Source organism: Podarcis liolepis (assembly GCF_965112155.1).
Source record: "Podarcis liolepis genome assembly, chromosome: 11".
NCBI lineage: Eukaryota > Metazoa > Chordata > Lepidosauria > Squamata > Lacertidae > Podarcis > Podarcis liolepis.
The window spans coordinates 45131883-45147583 of record NC_139565.1 but is presented as its reverse complement, the minus strand read 5'-3'; the positions used below and the strand labels follow the sequence as shown (position 1 = coordinate 45147583).

At 46.4% G+C, this 15701-nt stretch overlaps 1 protein-coding gene across 1 annotated transcript in view; it reads right to left on the bottom strand.

Moving 5' to 3' along the window:
* The window catches only part of HCN1 (hyperpolarization activated cyclic nucleotide gated potassium channel 1), a 182826-nt gene extending 181975 nt beyond the window's left edge, over window positions 1–851 (bottom strand). The window contains exon 1 of the mRNA XM_083465833.1: window positions 259–851. Coding sequence (XP_083321959.1) covers window positions 259–659 — 401 coding nt within the window. The 5' untranslated portion in view covers window positions 660–851. The remainder of the gene's footprint in view (window positions 1–258) is intronic.
* Window positions 852–15701: the final 14850 nt, after the last annotated feature.

Genomic DNA, 15701 nt, shown 5'->3' with positions numbered 1-15701 from the left:
ACAGACAGAGGAGATAGGAATATTTATTTCTTCCAGAGGGTTCAACTTCGGCTACCCACTTCAGGGACTGGCATCAAAATTGGGCACCAGAGCATCACAGACACTCAAAATGCCCAAGCAGCACAAGCTGATCTTTGGGGAGGCAGAGCTGACACATGCCCCGGTTTTTGCGCGCGCGCGCGCACCGTGACCAACAGAAAAATCGATTCCCCGACCCACCCCAGAAAACAACCCCAGACGACCCCGCTCGCCCCTCACCTGAAATCGCTGTAGGGGTGGATGATCCAGAAGCCTGCAGTTTTAACCCTTTCCTGCTCCTTCTCCACCGCCTTCTGGCTGCCGAACATGCGGAGGGAGAATTTGTTGACCCCGGGCTGCAGCATGGAGGTGAACTGGCGCTGCATGAAGCCGTATTGGCGCCCGGCAGCGTCGGCATCGTCGAAGCCCACCGCCGGCTCCTCTCCGCCGCCGCCGCCGCTTCCGCCGTCCACTTTGAAGCACACCGAGTTGCCATGGTCCTTGAGGCTGCCGCCGCCGCCGCCGGCTCCCGGGCTGCCCAGCGCCTTGTCCGCCGCCGCCTTGCCCTGGAAGCAGGCGTTGGCGCTGGGGCTGCCGTCGTCGCGGCTGCCGGGCGACGAGCCGGGCTTGCTGCCCTCCATGCCTCTGCCCAGCGAGCGGCCGGGAGGCGGAGGAAGGGAGGTGGCGCGGGAGAGCGAGCGAGGGAGGCAGCGCCGGCCAGGCGAGCCGGCTCCGTCTTGCAGCGGCGGCGGCGGCGGCTGCTGCGACTGCTGCCCGCCCTTCAGCGGCTCCTCAGCCCCTTCTGGCGCGCCTCGCGTGGCAAGGGGACCGACGGGAGAGGGGAGGAGGGCCGAGCCAGAGGCAGCGGGCGGGCGGGCGGCAGGCTCCCTTCGAGCGCCCTCTGCCGACCGCAGCGGCGCGCCTGGGCCCGCTTCCCTTCGCTTGACATTGAGCGACCCGGACGAGCCCGGGAGGAGGGAAGGAGGGAGGGAGGATGGAGCGCGCCGTTAGGCAGCTGGCCTGAGCCAGCGTTTCCTCCTCACATCGCCGCTACCCAAAGAAAGGGACCGGGGCTCCCAAGCTGGCTTCGCTTGCACAGATTTGCCTTCCACGATCGCTCCTCGGTCCCGGTGCCTTTAGCACGAAGGACGGCTTCCGAGGTTGCGCAGGCATGGAGATGATAGCCAGCTGGGGGTTTCGCCTCGCAGACGGGGCGTCCGCTCGGTGCCGTTTGTAGCAACCGGGCGCCCTCCCCCCGGAACCAGCAGTTCATTAAGCATTTCACTTCCCCGGTTTGTCCGCAGCGAGGGACGTTAGACGACGTTGGTGCGCTGATGAGCACTCGCCTGCTTGGGATGAGGTTAGATGAGGTCGCATCAAGCGTCGCGCGCGCACAGCCAGTTCCCAGCAAGCGTTCCTGTCCCCTATCGCAAAAGCCGGATCTTTCCGGGGAAGGGGGTTCATTTATGAGTTTATTTACAACAAGTGCTTAAGTCTCGCCCCTCTCATAAAATGACAGCGCACATGCACACAAAACACATTCAGTGCAGGACATAGGAACAACATGGGAAGTTGTCTTATACTGAGTTAGACCTCAGGTCTATTTTAGCACATCCCTGCACTCCCAATCTGTTCTGCTGTTTCATGTACAGTACATACATAGAGAAGCTGCAGTTGCCCATATCTTCCCAGCACATGAGGCACATTCAACCAGCCATCACTGCAGCATCTCACAGTGGCCTCTTGTTGTATGAAGACTTCTCCTCTGTTTCTCCAAAGGCAGAAGGGTAGAAATTGCAAGGAAATGGAATCCAGCTGAGTATTGGGAGAAGGATCCTAATAGTAGGGTCTGTTTGACAGTAGAACAGTTTGCAAACTTGTAACCCACCAAGGTTAACACAGCCCATCAGCTATATTTTGTCAGCTGCCAGATGTTTGGCAAAATGCTGCCTCTGTTTCTATAATCCAAGTCAGGCAGAAAAGGCAGGCAGCTAGGGTGAGCCTCCTACCCAGACATTAATACCTGCTGGATGAAGAGATCCTGTGGTTTGTGCTATGTTTTGCTTGCTTGAAATGAATGGGCCAGTTTTGGCATAAGGAGGAAAGAAAAATGAGGGATACTTCATCAAACCAATTACTCATCCAAGCCTGTCCACACCTAGATGTTCCAGGAGTTTTTAGCTCTACAGTATTAATAAAAAGCCACCTACTCTTGGCTTGCTTTGGGGCTCTAGTTTTGGCAAACAACCATGGAAGTCTGTTTTTTAGATGTCTGTGGATATATTTTTTTAAAATCCTGTCTCACTACAGGATTTGGAGTGGTTGACCTTCTGGTCCTTTTGTGTGTCTAGGAAGAACAATGCACAGCCAGTGTGACTGTTGATGCCTCTTCATGATGTCTTTGCTTCACAGTGTTTGATTTTCAGGTGCACATAAAGCTTCCTATCAAGATCCCTGCTTGGACACACCAGCCTGAACTTGAGCCACTGAATGGTACTTATCACTTCCTTTGCACCATGAGGAAGAACAGCTGGAGAAAGACAGCTGATCATTATGCCAGTCCAGAAACATAGGTAGAGAGCATGCATTTTGATTCAGTGGAATGGTAGAACAAGGGAGATCAGCGCAACCTGTCATTAATCCGGAAGCTGCTGTTAGTGCAGAATGCTGCAGCACAACTGCCAACAAGAGCAAGGCCTTGTTGTCAGCATATAACACCTGCACTAAGAGATCTGTACTGGCTGCTGATTGGCTACTGGACTGAGTTCAATGTCTTATTATGAGTATATAAAGCCCTTAGTGGGACATGGGTGGCAATGTGGTTGAAACCACTGAGCCTCTTGGGCTTGCTGATCAGAAGGCCAGCAGTTCAAATCCCTGTGACGAAGTGAGCTCCCGTTGCTCTGCCCAGCTCCTGACAAACTAGCAGTTCGAAAGCACACCAGTGCAAGTAGATAAATAGGTACCGCTGTGGCGGGAAGGTAAATGGCATTTCCATGTGCTCTGGCTTCCGTCACAGTGTTCCGTTGTGCCAGAAGCGGTTTAGTCATGCTGGCTACATGACCCAGAAAGCTGTCTGTGGACAAACGCCGGCTTCCTCAGCCTGAAAGTCTTTGACTGGACTTAACCGTCCAGAGGTCCTTTACCTTCATAAAGCCCTTAACAACTTTAAATCAGTTTACCTCGAAGATCATCTTACCCCACATGTGCCCACTTGACTGCTTCAATTGGTGGAATTGTCACAACTACAGGTGCCACATAATACCTGTTCCACATTTGTAAGGACTTGGTCACTTAATGTGGCTGCACCTACACTTCAGAACTCCTTGCCAATCAAGATGAAGCAGGGACCTTCACTCTAATCTTTTTTGGCGCCTGCTAAAACATTCCTTTTTGGACAAACCTATCCTGAAGCTTAGAATGTTAATCTGTTTTAGCATTTTAACTTCTCTGTGTTTTAAAGTACGGCTATAAATCTTTCTTTATTTTTTACAATCAAGCGCTGTGTAACTTTTATGAAATAAATAAATAAAATAAGAAAATGGTCAACGAGAATCAGCGCTAACCCTAGTAGCTATCAATATTCAGCCCAGTAAGAACAATAAAACCACATAGGCTATTAAAATCCAGACAGCAACATGTCATATAAAGGATCCAACACAGGTATTGAATTATAAATCTCCAAATTCTTTCCAAGCCAGCCTGGATTTCTCCTACATTTCCTATATGTCCTGGAAAGCCAGGTAAACTTTATTATCAGCCATCCTGGCCCGTTAACTGGAGTAGTCCCAGCAGGAGATTCACTTTGATTGCACCTTCTTATTTCCTGTGAAATACTTGCAGAAGAGTTGAAGTATGGATGAGTAAAATTCATAATAATTCTAAGAGTAGAGTAAGTTAAGACAGCTAAGCTGCCTGGCTCAGTCACAGGAGAAATCACCGAGGTTTGTGTTTTATTGATGTGATAATTGGTTATGGCAGTGGGAAGTAGCAGCAGACTTTAGGTACTGGACTACAGGAATCATTGGTGCAGCAGAGATGATCGTAGAGTAAATTTGCTCTTTGGAAATAGCAGCCCCACTGTCTGGGAGCTGACTCAGTACTTAGAAGGTTCACCATCCAGAACATCTCTGAGGGCATAACTATGTGGAGGAAATAGCATCTGGCCTGTCATATCCAGATGCAAAAAAGAAAAGAAAAATGTGTCTATCCCCTTTCTGCAAGCGGACACTACAAAGCCATAGAACTGTAGAGTTGGTGCACGAAGGGTCAGCTAGTCCAACCCACTGCAATGTAGGAACCTTGCTCACAGCCGTCCCTGGTGGGGCTTGAACCACCAGTCTTCTGGTTAACAGCCAGATGCACTGACCCAGTGTACTTTGTCCATACCACTGTGTCCAGTGGTGCTGCTCTGTGTGGAGGATTTTCCTTCATCTGAACCACCTTAGTGTCTGTTATGTACTGAGCTGAATCCTAGAACAACAGGATCCAGAATGCAGCAGTCTGATTGGCCCGCAGGAGCCACCCAATCCAGCTCCAGGTGGAAGTGAATCCACAACCTGATTGGCTCACAGGAGAAGCCCAGAATTAGCCCATTGTGTACATAATGTATATATAGCTAGACATTTGGGGGAAAGTTTCATTCATTGCTACTATGAGCTGAATAAAGAGCATGAAATTCACTCAACTCCGAGTATATTTTGGTGTCATTACTTAGTGCAAAGAATGGCTTAAAGTACTGGGATGAGCTGCATTTCTAAGCCACAGTGGTCCACTGGATAAGGCTGGAGGTCCATATCATAATCTTAGCCTACTTACTACAAGTCTGGCCATGTTAACCTGCTCATCACTCCTTATCTCTAAAATGGAAAGAAAGGGGTTGCAGGATACTAAGAGCAGTGCACTTCACAAAGGCTCATTACTGGTCTATTTATTTATTGACTGATTTACTTCACAATATATACCTGCCCTTCAGTAGAAAGATTTCCAGGTCTAGTGTGATTGATTAATGAGATAGGTTAAAAAAATAATAAATAATAAAGCAAGACCATTTGGGTCCCTTAGAATTAAATGACACTCAAACACTTAATCTAGGTCATATTTACATTACAAATGTGACAGTGCTGTTTTGCTATATTCCCAGTGAGTGCATTGCAATTGCCATTAGTTGTTGGTCAATTGGCTGGCTATTCAGATGATTTATGTCATCCGCACAGTCCCTGTAGATATATATTTTAAAAGCTCAATCTTCCAGTTTGAAAGCCAGAAATAAAGTTCTAACAAGCTGCAGAGCGTGACCAAGGCAACAGTCCAAAGCTATGTGGAATTATGAACAACTTTTGACTTTCTTGTTAAGTATTGTCTTGGGAAGATGCTTTCCTTACCATAGAACATGGGAACCTGAGAAGCATCTTGCTGAATCAAGCCACAGGCATCTTCTTCTCACATTGGCCAACCAGATGCCTATGGGAAGCCCAAAAGCAGGATGCAAGCACAGAGGCGCAAGGATACTTTAGACAGAAATGCATGTACAAAAGAGGAAGGAATTTTATGGATTGCTCATTTCCCAGCAGAGCATTTCCAAGGTCATCCAGATCTTCTCTCCCGACTTCTAATTTTCAGAATAAAATTGGTGATGTACAATAACACTAGACAGAGAAATTGGGTGAAAAGAGTTTACTTTTTCTGCCAACCACCCTTGTCTCTTCTTCACACCAACACTCACAGATTCCCTGCCTTGTCAAGAGCTGAAGCCAGTGTCAGATGCAAGGGATGTGAACAAGTTGTCACAACTTTTTCTTTGCTTGAGAATATAACACCAGCTGCTGACAGATCATACAGGCTTATAAGGAGGCACAAAACACATGGAACGAGATAATGACCTTGAAATATTGGAATAGTCTACAGACAGTCTTGTTTGGGGGTTCTTCCACATGGCAATTTATCGTGAACTCAGTGCTGCTCAGGCATGCAATTTTTTGCAGAGTCCACACACGACTTCATCTGGATTTACCATGGCAGTGTGGGACCCTTTTCAGAATGAGGACCATGCTATCTTATGGGCAACCTTCTGAGGTCAAAGGGCAAGGTAGGTGGGGCCAGAGGCAAAAGTGGGTGGTGCAATGGAAATGGCTTTGTATGGTACATTCAAGCCACACAAAAAGGGGAGAGATCTGGTCTGCTAAAGCATCCTGGATAATGATTAATAAGGTTAAGCAACCTTGTCCCCACATTTGATTCTGCAAAGGGATGGTAATTTTAAACTCTGCTAACTAGACATTCAACTCACACAAGTGAGTAAGAGGAAGGATAAATAATAAATGATACCCTACCCTACCCTCCAAATCCACACAACAAAATTGAGTCCTGGGCCTTAGATTACCCTTGATTTGCTGTTTCCATATGGCTTTTGCTTGAAGTTGATGTGTGATGTGGAGTTGGGCAGCATGGAAGCACTAGGCTGCAGAATCACATAATGTGCCATGACAGGCATCCAAACAGATCCAATCAGTCTTTTGACCACTGGACTATGGAAAATCTCTTCCTAGTACAAATGTGTTGGGTCTCTCTCTCTCTCTCTCAGATCAGAACGGTTCACTGAGCTATGAAGTGACCCTGCTGGTGGAAAAGGAGCATGATAAGAATGCAACCGCGTGGGTCACCTGCCATGGAATGACGTCTCCATAAAATATGAGTCACTGTAGAAAATCACAGCACCCTCCAAGAAGGTTCTCCACCTTACTGTCAAAATTCCAAATCTGTCAAAGGCTGGATGACTGGAGTGTTTGCTTCAAAACAGGAATTGAATTACTGCTTAATCATGTCTGGCTCACAACTGAAAATTACCTAGCTCAAAATATGCAAATATATTTTGAGATGAGCTCTCTTGAAAATGGTCATCTTTCTTACAGTGTAAATCAACAATATGTATCACTCAAAGGCACCAAAGGCAGGGAAGACATCATAGAAGCAAAGAATTGTAGAATTGGAAGGGGCTGTGGCATTTTCCCTCCTAGGTATGTGACATCATACGGGGTTCATAAAGAAAGGGTTAACTAATTGTAAAATGACTAACCAATAGAAACCCAAGGGGAGGAGTTAGAGTTAGAGTTAGAGTTGTTAAGTAGTCAGTCTGGGGTTAGAGAAGGGACAGAGAGGATAAGTCTGTGGGTTGGGCCAGTCTGATGTGAGAGAGTGAGAGAATCTGTTAAGAGGAGTCAGTCAAAAAGTTAAGATCAGTCAGAAGGTATTAGGAAGGTATAGGCCAGTAAAGAAGCTAAAGTTAAGAAACTGACCAGAATATTATCTGAGAAACCATAAACTTGTTAATACTTATAAAATAAACTTGTTCATTTGGTTCAATTTAAACAACTGTCTGGACTCAGTGTGTACCCGAGAGTAACGGGTTGGTGGCAGCGGGAAAGCGGGCACAGTGGTGGCACAGGGATCAATAGACCGTCAAATGTCCGGGGACCCTGTGTGATCGCCACAGGGGCCCTGAGGGTCAGCTAGTCCATGCAAGAATCTCAACTAAAGTATCCATAATAGATGGCAGAGATGGATTTAGGGCAAAGCGACTGGTCACTGAGCAAATTAAAAAAATAGTTTAAAGAAAGATAGGAGGTCTGTCCTCAGAGAGAAATTCATGCCCTGGGATGCCTTCCTGTAGTCACTACCAATGTTGGCACCCAAGAGGCAAAAAGTCTATATTTCATAGGTCTTTCCCATTTTATCTGGCTGTAATTTATTCCTCTTTTCATTTCTGGCTACTATTGCCTGTCTGAATATTCCCTCCTGCAACCTCCCAACCGCAGACGGTTTTTCATTTTCCTTTGGTGTGCTGCACACTGAAATATATTCTTCAAGGTGATTCATAGCACCAAAGCAAGACGGGAACAAGCCAAGAATGCACTTTCCAGGATGGCAAAACATTAATTTGGCTGTAGGTCTAATGACTTGGTATGATCGAGCCACATTTCTTGTAAACTGGAATTGAAATGCCATCCCTATCATTATTTTTTTTTTAAAAAATATTAATTAATTAAATTTGTATACAGCCAATGACAGGGCGCATCAGAACATAAATATACAAAATGAGAACACAAAATATACGCAATAAAACAAAAACAAAAAACATCATGCCTCCTTGTCTATGGACAATTCTGGCATAATCTGCTGCTTGGCAGAACTGTGTGGTGCTATGGGGACATCATCAGCTTCCTTGGCTCTTTGTCAGTCATGTTGTATGTGTCTTAAAATGCTGTATCACCACATTCTAGGACTACAGAGACCCTCAGGTGATACAGCCCAAAATGGCATACATAAGCTTGGGACCCACTGTGATGCTGTAGATGGAAGGAGCTCACATCATTGCCTGGTAAGACCATTGCAACCAACAGTTGGAACCCGATGAGCCTTGCCATGGCCTGATGATTATCATATTGTGGTCACATGGAGGTGGGCTTTTTCACAGAGAGCACTGGTGTTTTGGAATGCACTCCCTGATGAAATATGTGAGGCCCCATCTTGGTATTCCATGGGCTTTAATCGCTGTGTGGTATCAATGGGGTAGCTTTATGGTGCATGTTACTTATGGATATTTTAAAGTCTGTGTAATGGGATATACATAAATACATGAATAAATAAGCCTATGAAGGCTTGTTGATGTTTGTCCAGTCCCTTCCAGCTTCCTCCAGCCTCGGCCCAGTACACCTGAAGGAGCGTCTCCACCCCCATCGTTCTGCCCGGACACTGAGGTCCAACTCCGAGGGCCTTCTGGCAGTTCCCTCCCTGCGAAGTGAGGTTACAGGGAACCAGGCAGAGGGCCTTCTTGGCACCTGCCCTGTGGAATGCCCTCCCATCAGATGTCAAGGAAATAAACAACTATCTGACTTTTAGAAGACATCTGAAGGCAGTCCTGTTTAGGGAAGTTTTTAACGTTTGGTGTTTTATTGTGTTTTTAATATTCTGTTGGGAAACCCAACCAGATGGGTGGGGTAGAAATAAGAAGTTGTTGTTGTTGTTCCTTTCCCTGGTCTGCAAAAGGAGGGAACAAACTCTTTTCATTCCATCCAGGCCTCTTCCATTTCATTCCTGCAGATCAGTGAGAGGGCATTTAGCTTCATTATTGCCATCCATTGCCATCTCCTTTGCCTCCAGTTCTTTCTCCACAGAGCGAGTCCCTGCCATGGGTAGTTGGTCATTGGTAGACATCAGGTTCTGAAGCAGAGACTGAATGGCCACATGCCAAGGATGCTGTAACAGTATATTTCCTGCGTAGGGAAACACTTAAGACTAGATTACCTTTGGGATCCTTTCCAGGGGAAGCAGAAGAAGGACAGGTGTTCAAATGGCAAGAGATAAAACAAAAAGATTCCATTGATCTTGCTCCATTTCCCTAGCATAGGATGCTATTTCAGTCATAGTTGCAGGGAACTCTGCTTGTGACAGAACTGTTAAAGCTGGCAACATAGGATTGGGCTGTAATGAAAGGACGGATATTTCATTTTTAATATGCCGCTCTATTGCTGTTTATTGCTTCTATTGTGTGTCTGTAAGCGGTTTTTCAGAGGCGCTCCATAAAATAGATTTGCTTCCTGCACAATCTCAGTAAAAATTGTGCTTCTTCCAAACAGTTGGACTGGGACTTCTGAACAGCTGGTGAGTTTTACAAAAACTGAAAGAGACAGGGCCATGGCTTCTGGAAGATTTATTGGCCTTGCTTCCCTCCTGCTGTAGAATGGATGGGTGGTAGAGATCATGCTGGGGGTTTTTATTGCCCAGGTAGCATTTTTTGTAGATGTCACTGTTAGGATATTTCCGTTCCACCTTAAAGGGAGCAGGCTTTGTGAGTAACAGAGTCTGCGCATGTCCTAGTCACAGGATGTTTATGTTCTTGCTGAGATTCCTTTCGTTTTCTCAGTTGGCCGAAGATGCTGACACAGAACGGTCACGTTTTCTTTTGTTCTGTTAAACGCTAATAAAGTCTGAAAATTATGCTCTTCTGCGGTGCAAGCTTTTGGCTGTGTTTCTGCTGATAAACAGTGTACACCCAGCCCTGGAATGTGGCTAGGAATTTCCAGAGGCTTCGTGTCGCTAACTGCTGGATCTGCCTGTCTACGGGAGGCCGATGGATCGTCCAGAACTCCGGCTTGGGGGCTCATGATGGACACTATCTCCCTGGCAGTTTCCCAACAACAAGGTTTCGGGCCCAGATTCACGGCACCTACAGGAGAGTAAAGCTGCAACAGACTGCGTTTGAGGTATGAAGGGGGGAAGAGCGAAAGCAAAGGGACGCTTTTTCTGTTATACCTCGGCAAAGAGCCTTTGAACTCCGGCAAGGCTAAATTGGCCTGGGAGCCGAGCCAGAAAGGCTTCGTGATTAATGGCTGCCAAGATAAGGAGTCTTTGAAGGCATAGAGAGACTCACGGCTAAAGCAAAAAGCTGGAAATGGAATTTTTCCAAGCTTCTGAAACTGCTCCGTGTCCTAAGTTGGATGGGCAGAATTATGAACCCTGGGCAAAATGGTGTGAGAGTTTACTGCGTCAGTTTGGGGTATGGCATGTCGTGAGTGAGCCCCCCCCAGTTCCTCTGACAGAGAGATGGAAAGGCCAGAATTCGAAAGCCATTGACGTAATAGTCTTATCCGTATCTCTTGAGGAAATTAAGACGCTGGCTGGCAACACCACTGCACGTGCAATGTGGTCTGCTTTAAAAGAAGCTCACAAGCCAATAATCCCAGCCCAGAGTTTGACTGCAAATGAGTGCAGGGATGCTGAGGGCACCAGTTGCAAGCTGCAGGGGGAGCTGACCGTCACGTCGTCCCAGGCAGCATTCCAGCCTCCAGGGGGAGCCAAGGAGTCGGCAGCTGAGAGCTCTGGTTCTCATGGGAACCAAGGCCATCGCCTTTGCAGAGGCCGGAAAGGCAAAGGTAAACAGACGTCTGCAGATGGCCAGGAGCAGAGGGAGGGTGAAGAGCCCGCGCCAGGGAAAAACAAAGCGTTGTTTACTGGCACAGCTTCACCAAAGGCTAAAGGCACGTCTGCTGACCAGAAGCAGGGGGGCAAGCTGCAAAAGCCCACGCCAGTGGAAAGCAAGGTTTTGCTTGCTGGCACAGCTTCACCAAAGGCTAAAGGCACGTCTGCTGGCCAGGAGCAGCAGGGGGGCAAGCTGCAAAAGCCCACACCAGTGCAAAACAAGGGTTTGCTTGCTGTAAAGACTGCTCCAACAGCCAAAGGCGACTTTGTTGTGGATTCAGGCTGCACGCGCCACATCTCCAAGGACAGGCATCTCTTTATCTCCTTCAAGCCTCAGGAAGGTGAGATCCACCTGGCTGATGGAAGGACGTTGCAAATTGCTGGAGAAGGGACTGTGAAACTTGCAAGTTTGCACACAACCATCAGCGGTGTCTTATATGTTCCAGGAGCGGCGAGCAACTTGTTGAGCGTCCCACAGCTTACTGGGCGTGGTTTTCAGATTTCCTTCAAGAGGAGCGTCTGTGTCATCAGTAAAGGCAAAGAGGACTATTTGCATGCAAAGTTTATGGATGGTTTGTTCCATATAACTTATGATGACACTGTTGTTGTATCTAATGCTGATTCTTGTTGTGTTGCACAAACTAACAATGTTCTTCATGCAGGTTGCATTCACGATGCACATCGAAGATTTTGTCACCTCTCTTGGAAGGCACTGGCCAAGATGCCAGAGGTGGTTGAAGGTTTGAACATCAAACCTTGTAAATTTCACATGAAATGTGTATCTTGTGCAGAGAACAAGGTGAAGGTTGCTCCAAAAGGCAAGGAGTCTAGCAGGCAGGCCTCCAAGCCCTACCAGCTAGTGCACGCAGACCTGGTTGGGCCACTTGCGCCCTCTTTAGGAGGAGCAAGGTATTTCATGATTCTAATTGATTCTTTTTCCAGGTACATTCATGTGTATTTGCTCGAACAGAAATCGCAAGCGTTTCCGAAGTTTAAGGAATTCTGTGCTTGGTTGGAAAATGTGCACGGTAAACGTATTTCTTGTTTTTTTACTGATCGGGGCGGGGAGTTTACTTCTCAGCAGTTTGAAGCTTTCCTGACTGAGAAGGGAATCCAGCATGACATGTCAACGCCCAGATCGCCATGGATGAATGGGCTTGCGGAGAGAGCAAATCAAACTTTGCTGCAAGGAATCAAGACCTTGTTGCATGATGCCAATCTCCCTGATAAGTTTTGGGGGGAGGCTCTGGGGAATTTGGTTTATACCGTTAATCGCAGATTGTCATCACCCATTGGCTGTACCCCCTATGAGAAGATGTTTGGCAAGAAACCCAACACCAAACACATGAAAATCTTTGGTTCGGACATGTGGGTACGCACACAACAAACCAACAAGCTTGGGAAGCGTGGGGCACATGGTTTGTTCATGGGGTACGAAAAAGGTGCATACAGGGTATGGATGACTGACTCTAAGTCCATTAAGTTCACAAGGAGTGTTGAGTACAATCCTAAGTGGGGGGAAAATGTGGGAATTTTCCAGAGTTACCCAGAGGAGGATGGAGGTGATGTCAAGCAAGCAGCTAAAGATGAGAAAGCTGCTGATGATGAGGATGAGGATGATGAGGATGAGGATGATGATGATCAGAGTTCGGATTCCAGTTCAGTGGGCGGCGCGGCTGCTGATGTCAGTGAAAGTGATGACACAGCAGACTACCAGAGCGCAAAGGCCTCAGTCAGACCATCTGATGCGTCTGACAATGAACTGGAAGAACCACTGTTCACCATTGGTCATTTTTCTCCTAAGAAAGAGGAGATGAGTCCAGAAGACTTGCGTCTAGTACGCAGATCTGAAAGGGCGACCAAGGGCAGACCTCCAAAGAGGTATGCTGATGAGTTTGCTAAGACAGCAACTGCTGTTCTTAGTAGCTCAGAGAAGGTATGGGAACCTTCAAGCTTCAAAGAGGTTCAGGAGTTGACCTCTAAAGATGCTGAGCCTTGGCTTAATGCCATGAAGGCTGAAGTTGATTCCTTGAACAGGAACCAAACTTGGGAACTGGTACCGGTAGTCCCAGGAATGAGACTGGTTGGCAGCAAATGGGTCTTCAAGGCCAAGACAGACCAGAATGGCAAGGTAGTCAGACACAAAGCCAGATTGGTTGCCAGAGGTTTTTCACAGGTACCAGGACAGGATTACCACGAGACCTACTCTCCCACAGTCAAATATGAGAGCATTCGGCTGATGCTCAAGGTCGCTGCGGAGGAGAAACTGCATGTTTCCCACCACGACATTAATACAGCTTTTTTGTACGGGATTTTGAATGAACAGTTGTTCATGCTTCCACCTGATGGGATGGAGATACAGAAGGGTATGGTCTGTAAACTGCGGAAATCCTTATATGGTCTCAAGCAGAGTGCCAGGTGTTGGAACACAAAACTCACTGAGACATTGCTTTCTCTAGGTTTTCACCAGGGCAAAGCTGATCCATGTGTGTTTGTCAAGGAGGAGGGACAAAACAAACTGTATTGTTTATGTTTTGTTGATGATCTTCTGATGTTTTGGAAGAATCAGGCTTTTTACCAAAGCACCCTAGCTCAGCTGAAGGAGCACTTTGACATGAAGGATCTTGGTGAGGTATCCAACTATCTTTCTCTGCAGGTGGAGAAGGACCAAGCAGGTAATTTTCTGGTACACCAAACACAGAAAATTGCTGATGTGTTAACCAGGTTGAATTTGGTTGATGCAAACCCAGCAGACACACCGATGGTGACAGGTTACCAGGTAGACAGTACTGCTGAAGCGTTTTCTGACACAACGCTATACAGATGCATTCTAGGCAAGCTGAATTTCATTGCCAGATGTTCAAGACCTGACATAGCTGTAAGCTGTAATCTGCTTAGCAGACATGCCAACAATCCTACGGTTCAGGATTGGAAAGCTCTGAAGCGCATAGCCCGCTACTTGAAAGGGACTATGCACTACAGGCTGAGGTTCACCAGTCAGAAGACTGGAGGTCTTGAAATCTTTGCAGATGCAAGTTTTGGAAGTGACACCACGGATGGTACAAGCACTTCTGGAGTATGCTACATGTACAACCACTGCCTGTTTGACTGGTTGTGCAAGAAGCAGACGACAGTGAGCCTAAGTTCCTGTGAAGCAGAACTCAATGCTCTGTCATTTTCACTCATGGATTGTGAATGGTTGATGCAACTGTTTAAGGACATCAGGGTGTCTGTGAAATGTCCTATACAAGTGTATCAAGACAATAGATCGTGTTTGGCTTTGCTGAACTCCGAGAGTTGCAAGCAGAGAACCAAGTACTTGCAGATTAAGCTACATCGTGCAAGAGAGTGTATTCAGAAAGGACTGATTCAGGTGTCCTACATGGCAGGAAATGAAATTCCTGCTGATCTGTTGTCTAAGGTTGTTAACAAAGAACAACATAAGGTTTATGTACAAAGGTTGCAATTGAGTGAACCACAGGTACAACAGGTTACACGGAAAGGGGGAGGATGTTAGGATATTTCCGTTCCACCTTAAAGGGAGCAGGCTTTGTGAGTAACAGAGTCTGCGCATGTCCTAGTCACAGGATGTTTATGTTCTTGCTGAGATTCCTTTCGTTTTCTCAGTTGGCCGAAGATGCTGACACAGAACGGTCACGTTTTCTTTTGTTCTGTTAAACGCTAATAAAGTCTGAAAATTATGCTCTTCTGCGGTGCAAGCTTTTGGCTGTGTTTCTGCTGATAAACAGTGTACACCCAGCCCTGGAATGTGGCTAGGAATTTCCAGAGGCTTCGTGTCGCTAACTGCTGGATCTGCCTGTCTACGGGAGGCCGATGGATCGTCCAGAACTCCGGCTTGGGGGCTCATGATGGACACTATCTCCCTGGCAGTTTCCCAACAGTCACTGGGGAGAGGGGTGGTTCTCAGTGTTAGAAATATAAAATCCCATAAGCCAAAATATAAAATATCTGAATAGCAAACATTATGAAAATCACAACTTAAGTATAATAGCGTGTCTATTTAATGTATCACTTATAGTGTAACTATAACACCTTAGGACAAACTCTTAAGTTCCCTGGCAAAGTGTCCAAGACTGGAGGGGACTTAAGGGAGTTGCAAATCTGGAAGGTGCAGTGATGGAGAAGACTGTGTGGGACTCTTCAGGTTTGTTTCATTAAGGAGTCATGTTCTGCAAGCTTGTAGCACCAAGATTTGCCTCCTGTTTACTCTAAATCCCCTTCTTGTCACTTTAACCCATTGGTTCAGATCCTATTCTGAAGAGTGGTTTAGCAATCAATCCCTCTCCCCTGTGAACTCTGAGAATTGTAGCGCTGTCACAGAAATACAGTTCTCAACACTCACAACAAGCTACAGTTCCCAGAATTCTTTGGGTGGCAGTTATGCTTGTTGAAATTGGTGTGTTTTTTGTAAGGCATAGTACACTTGTTATTTTTTCCTCAATTTTTTAAAATTAATTTTCAACATTTATCACAAAAATAACATAACAAAACACACAACAAAGAAAAACACACTACACTACAACAAACTAAATACACACACAAAAAAAAGGATATCTCTTCAAATATCCAGCTCTCATCACATTGATAACTGACTTCCTCAAGTTCCCTCTAACTGAATTTCATTATATCTCCTGTATAACAGTTCTCCAAGTTCATGTTTCTAATAAAATTAACTCCTTTCATTT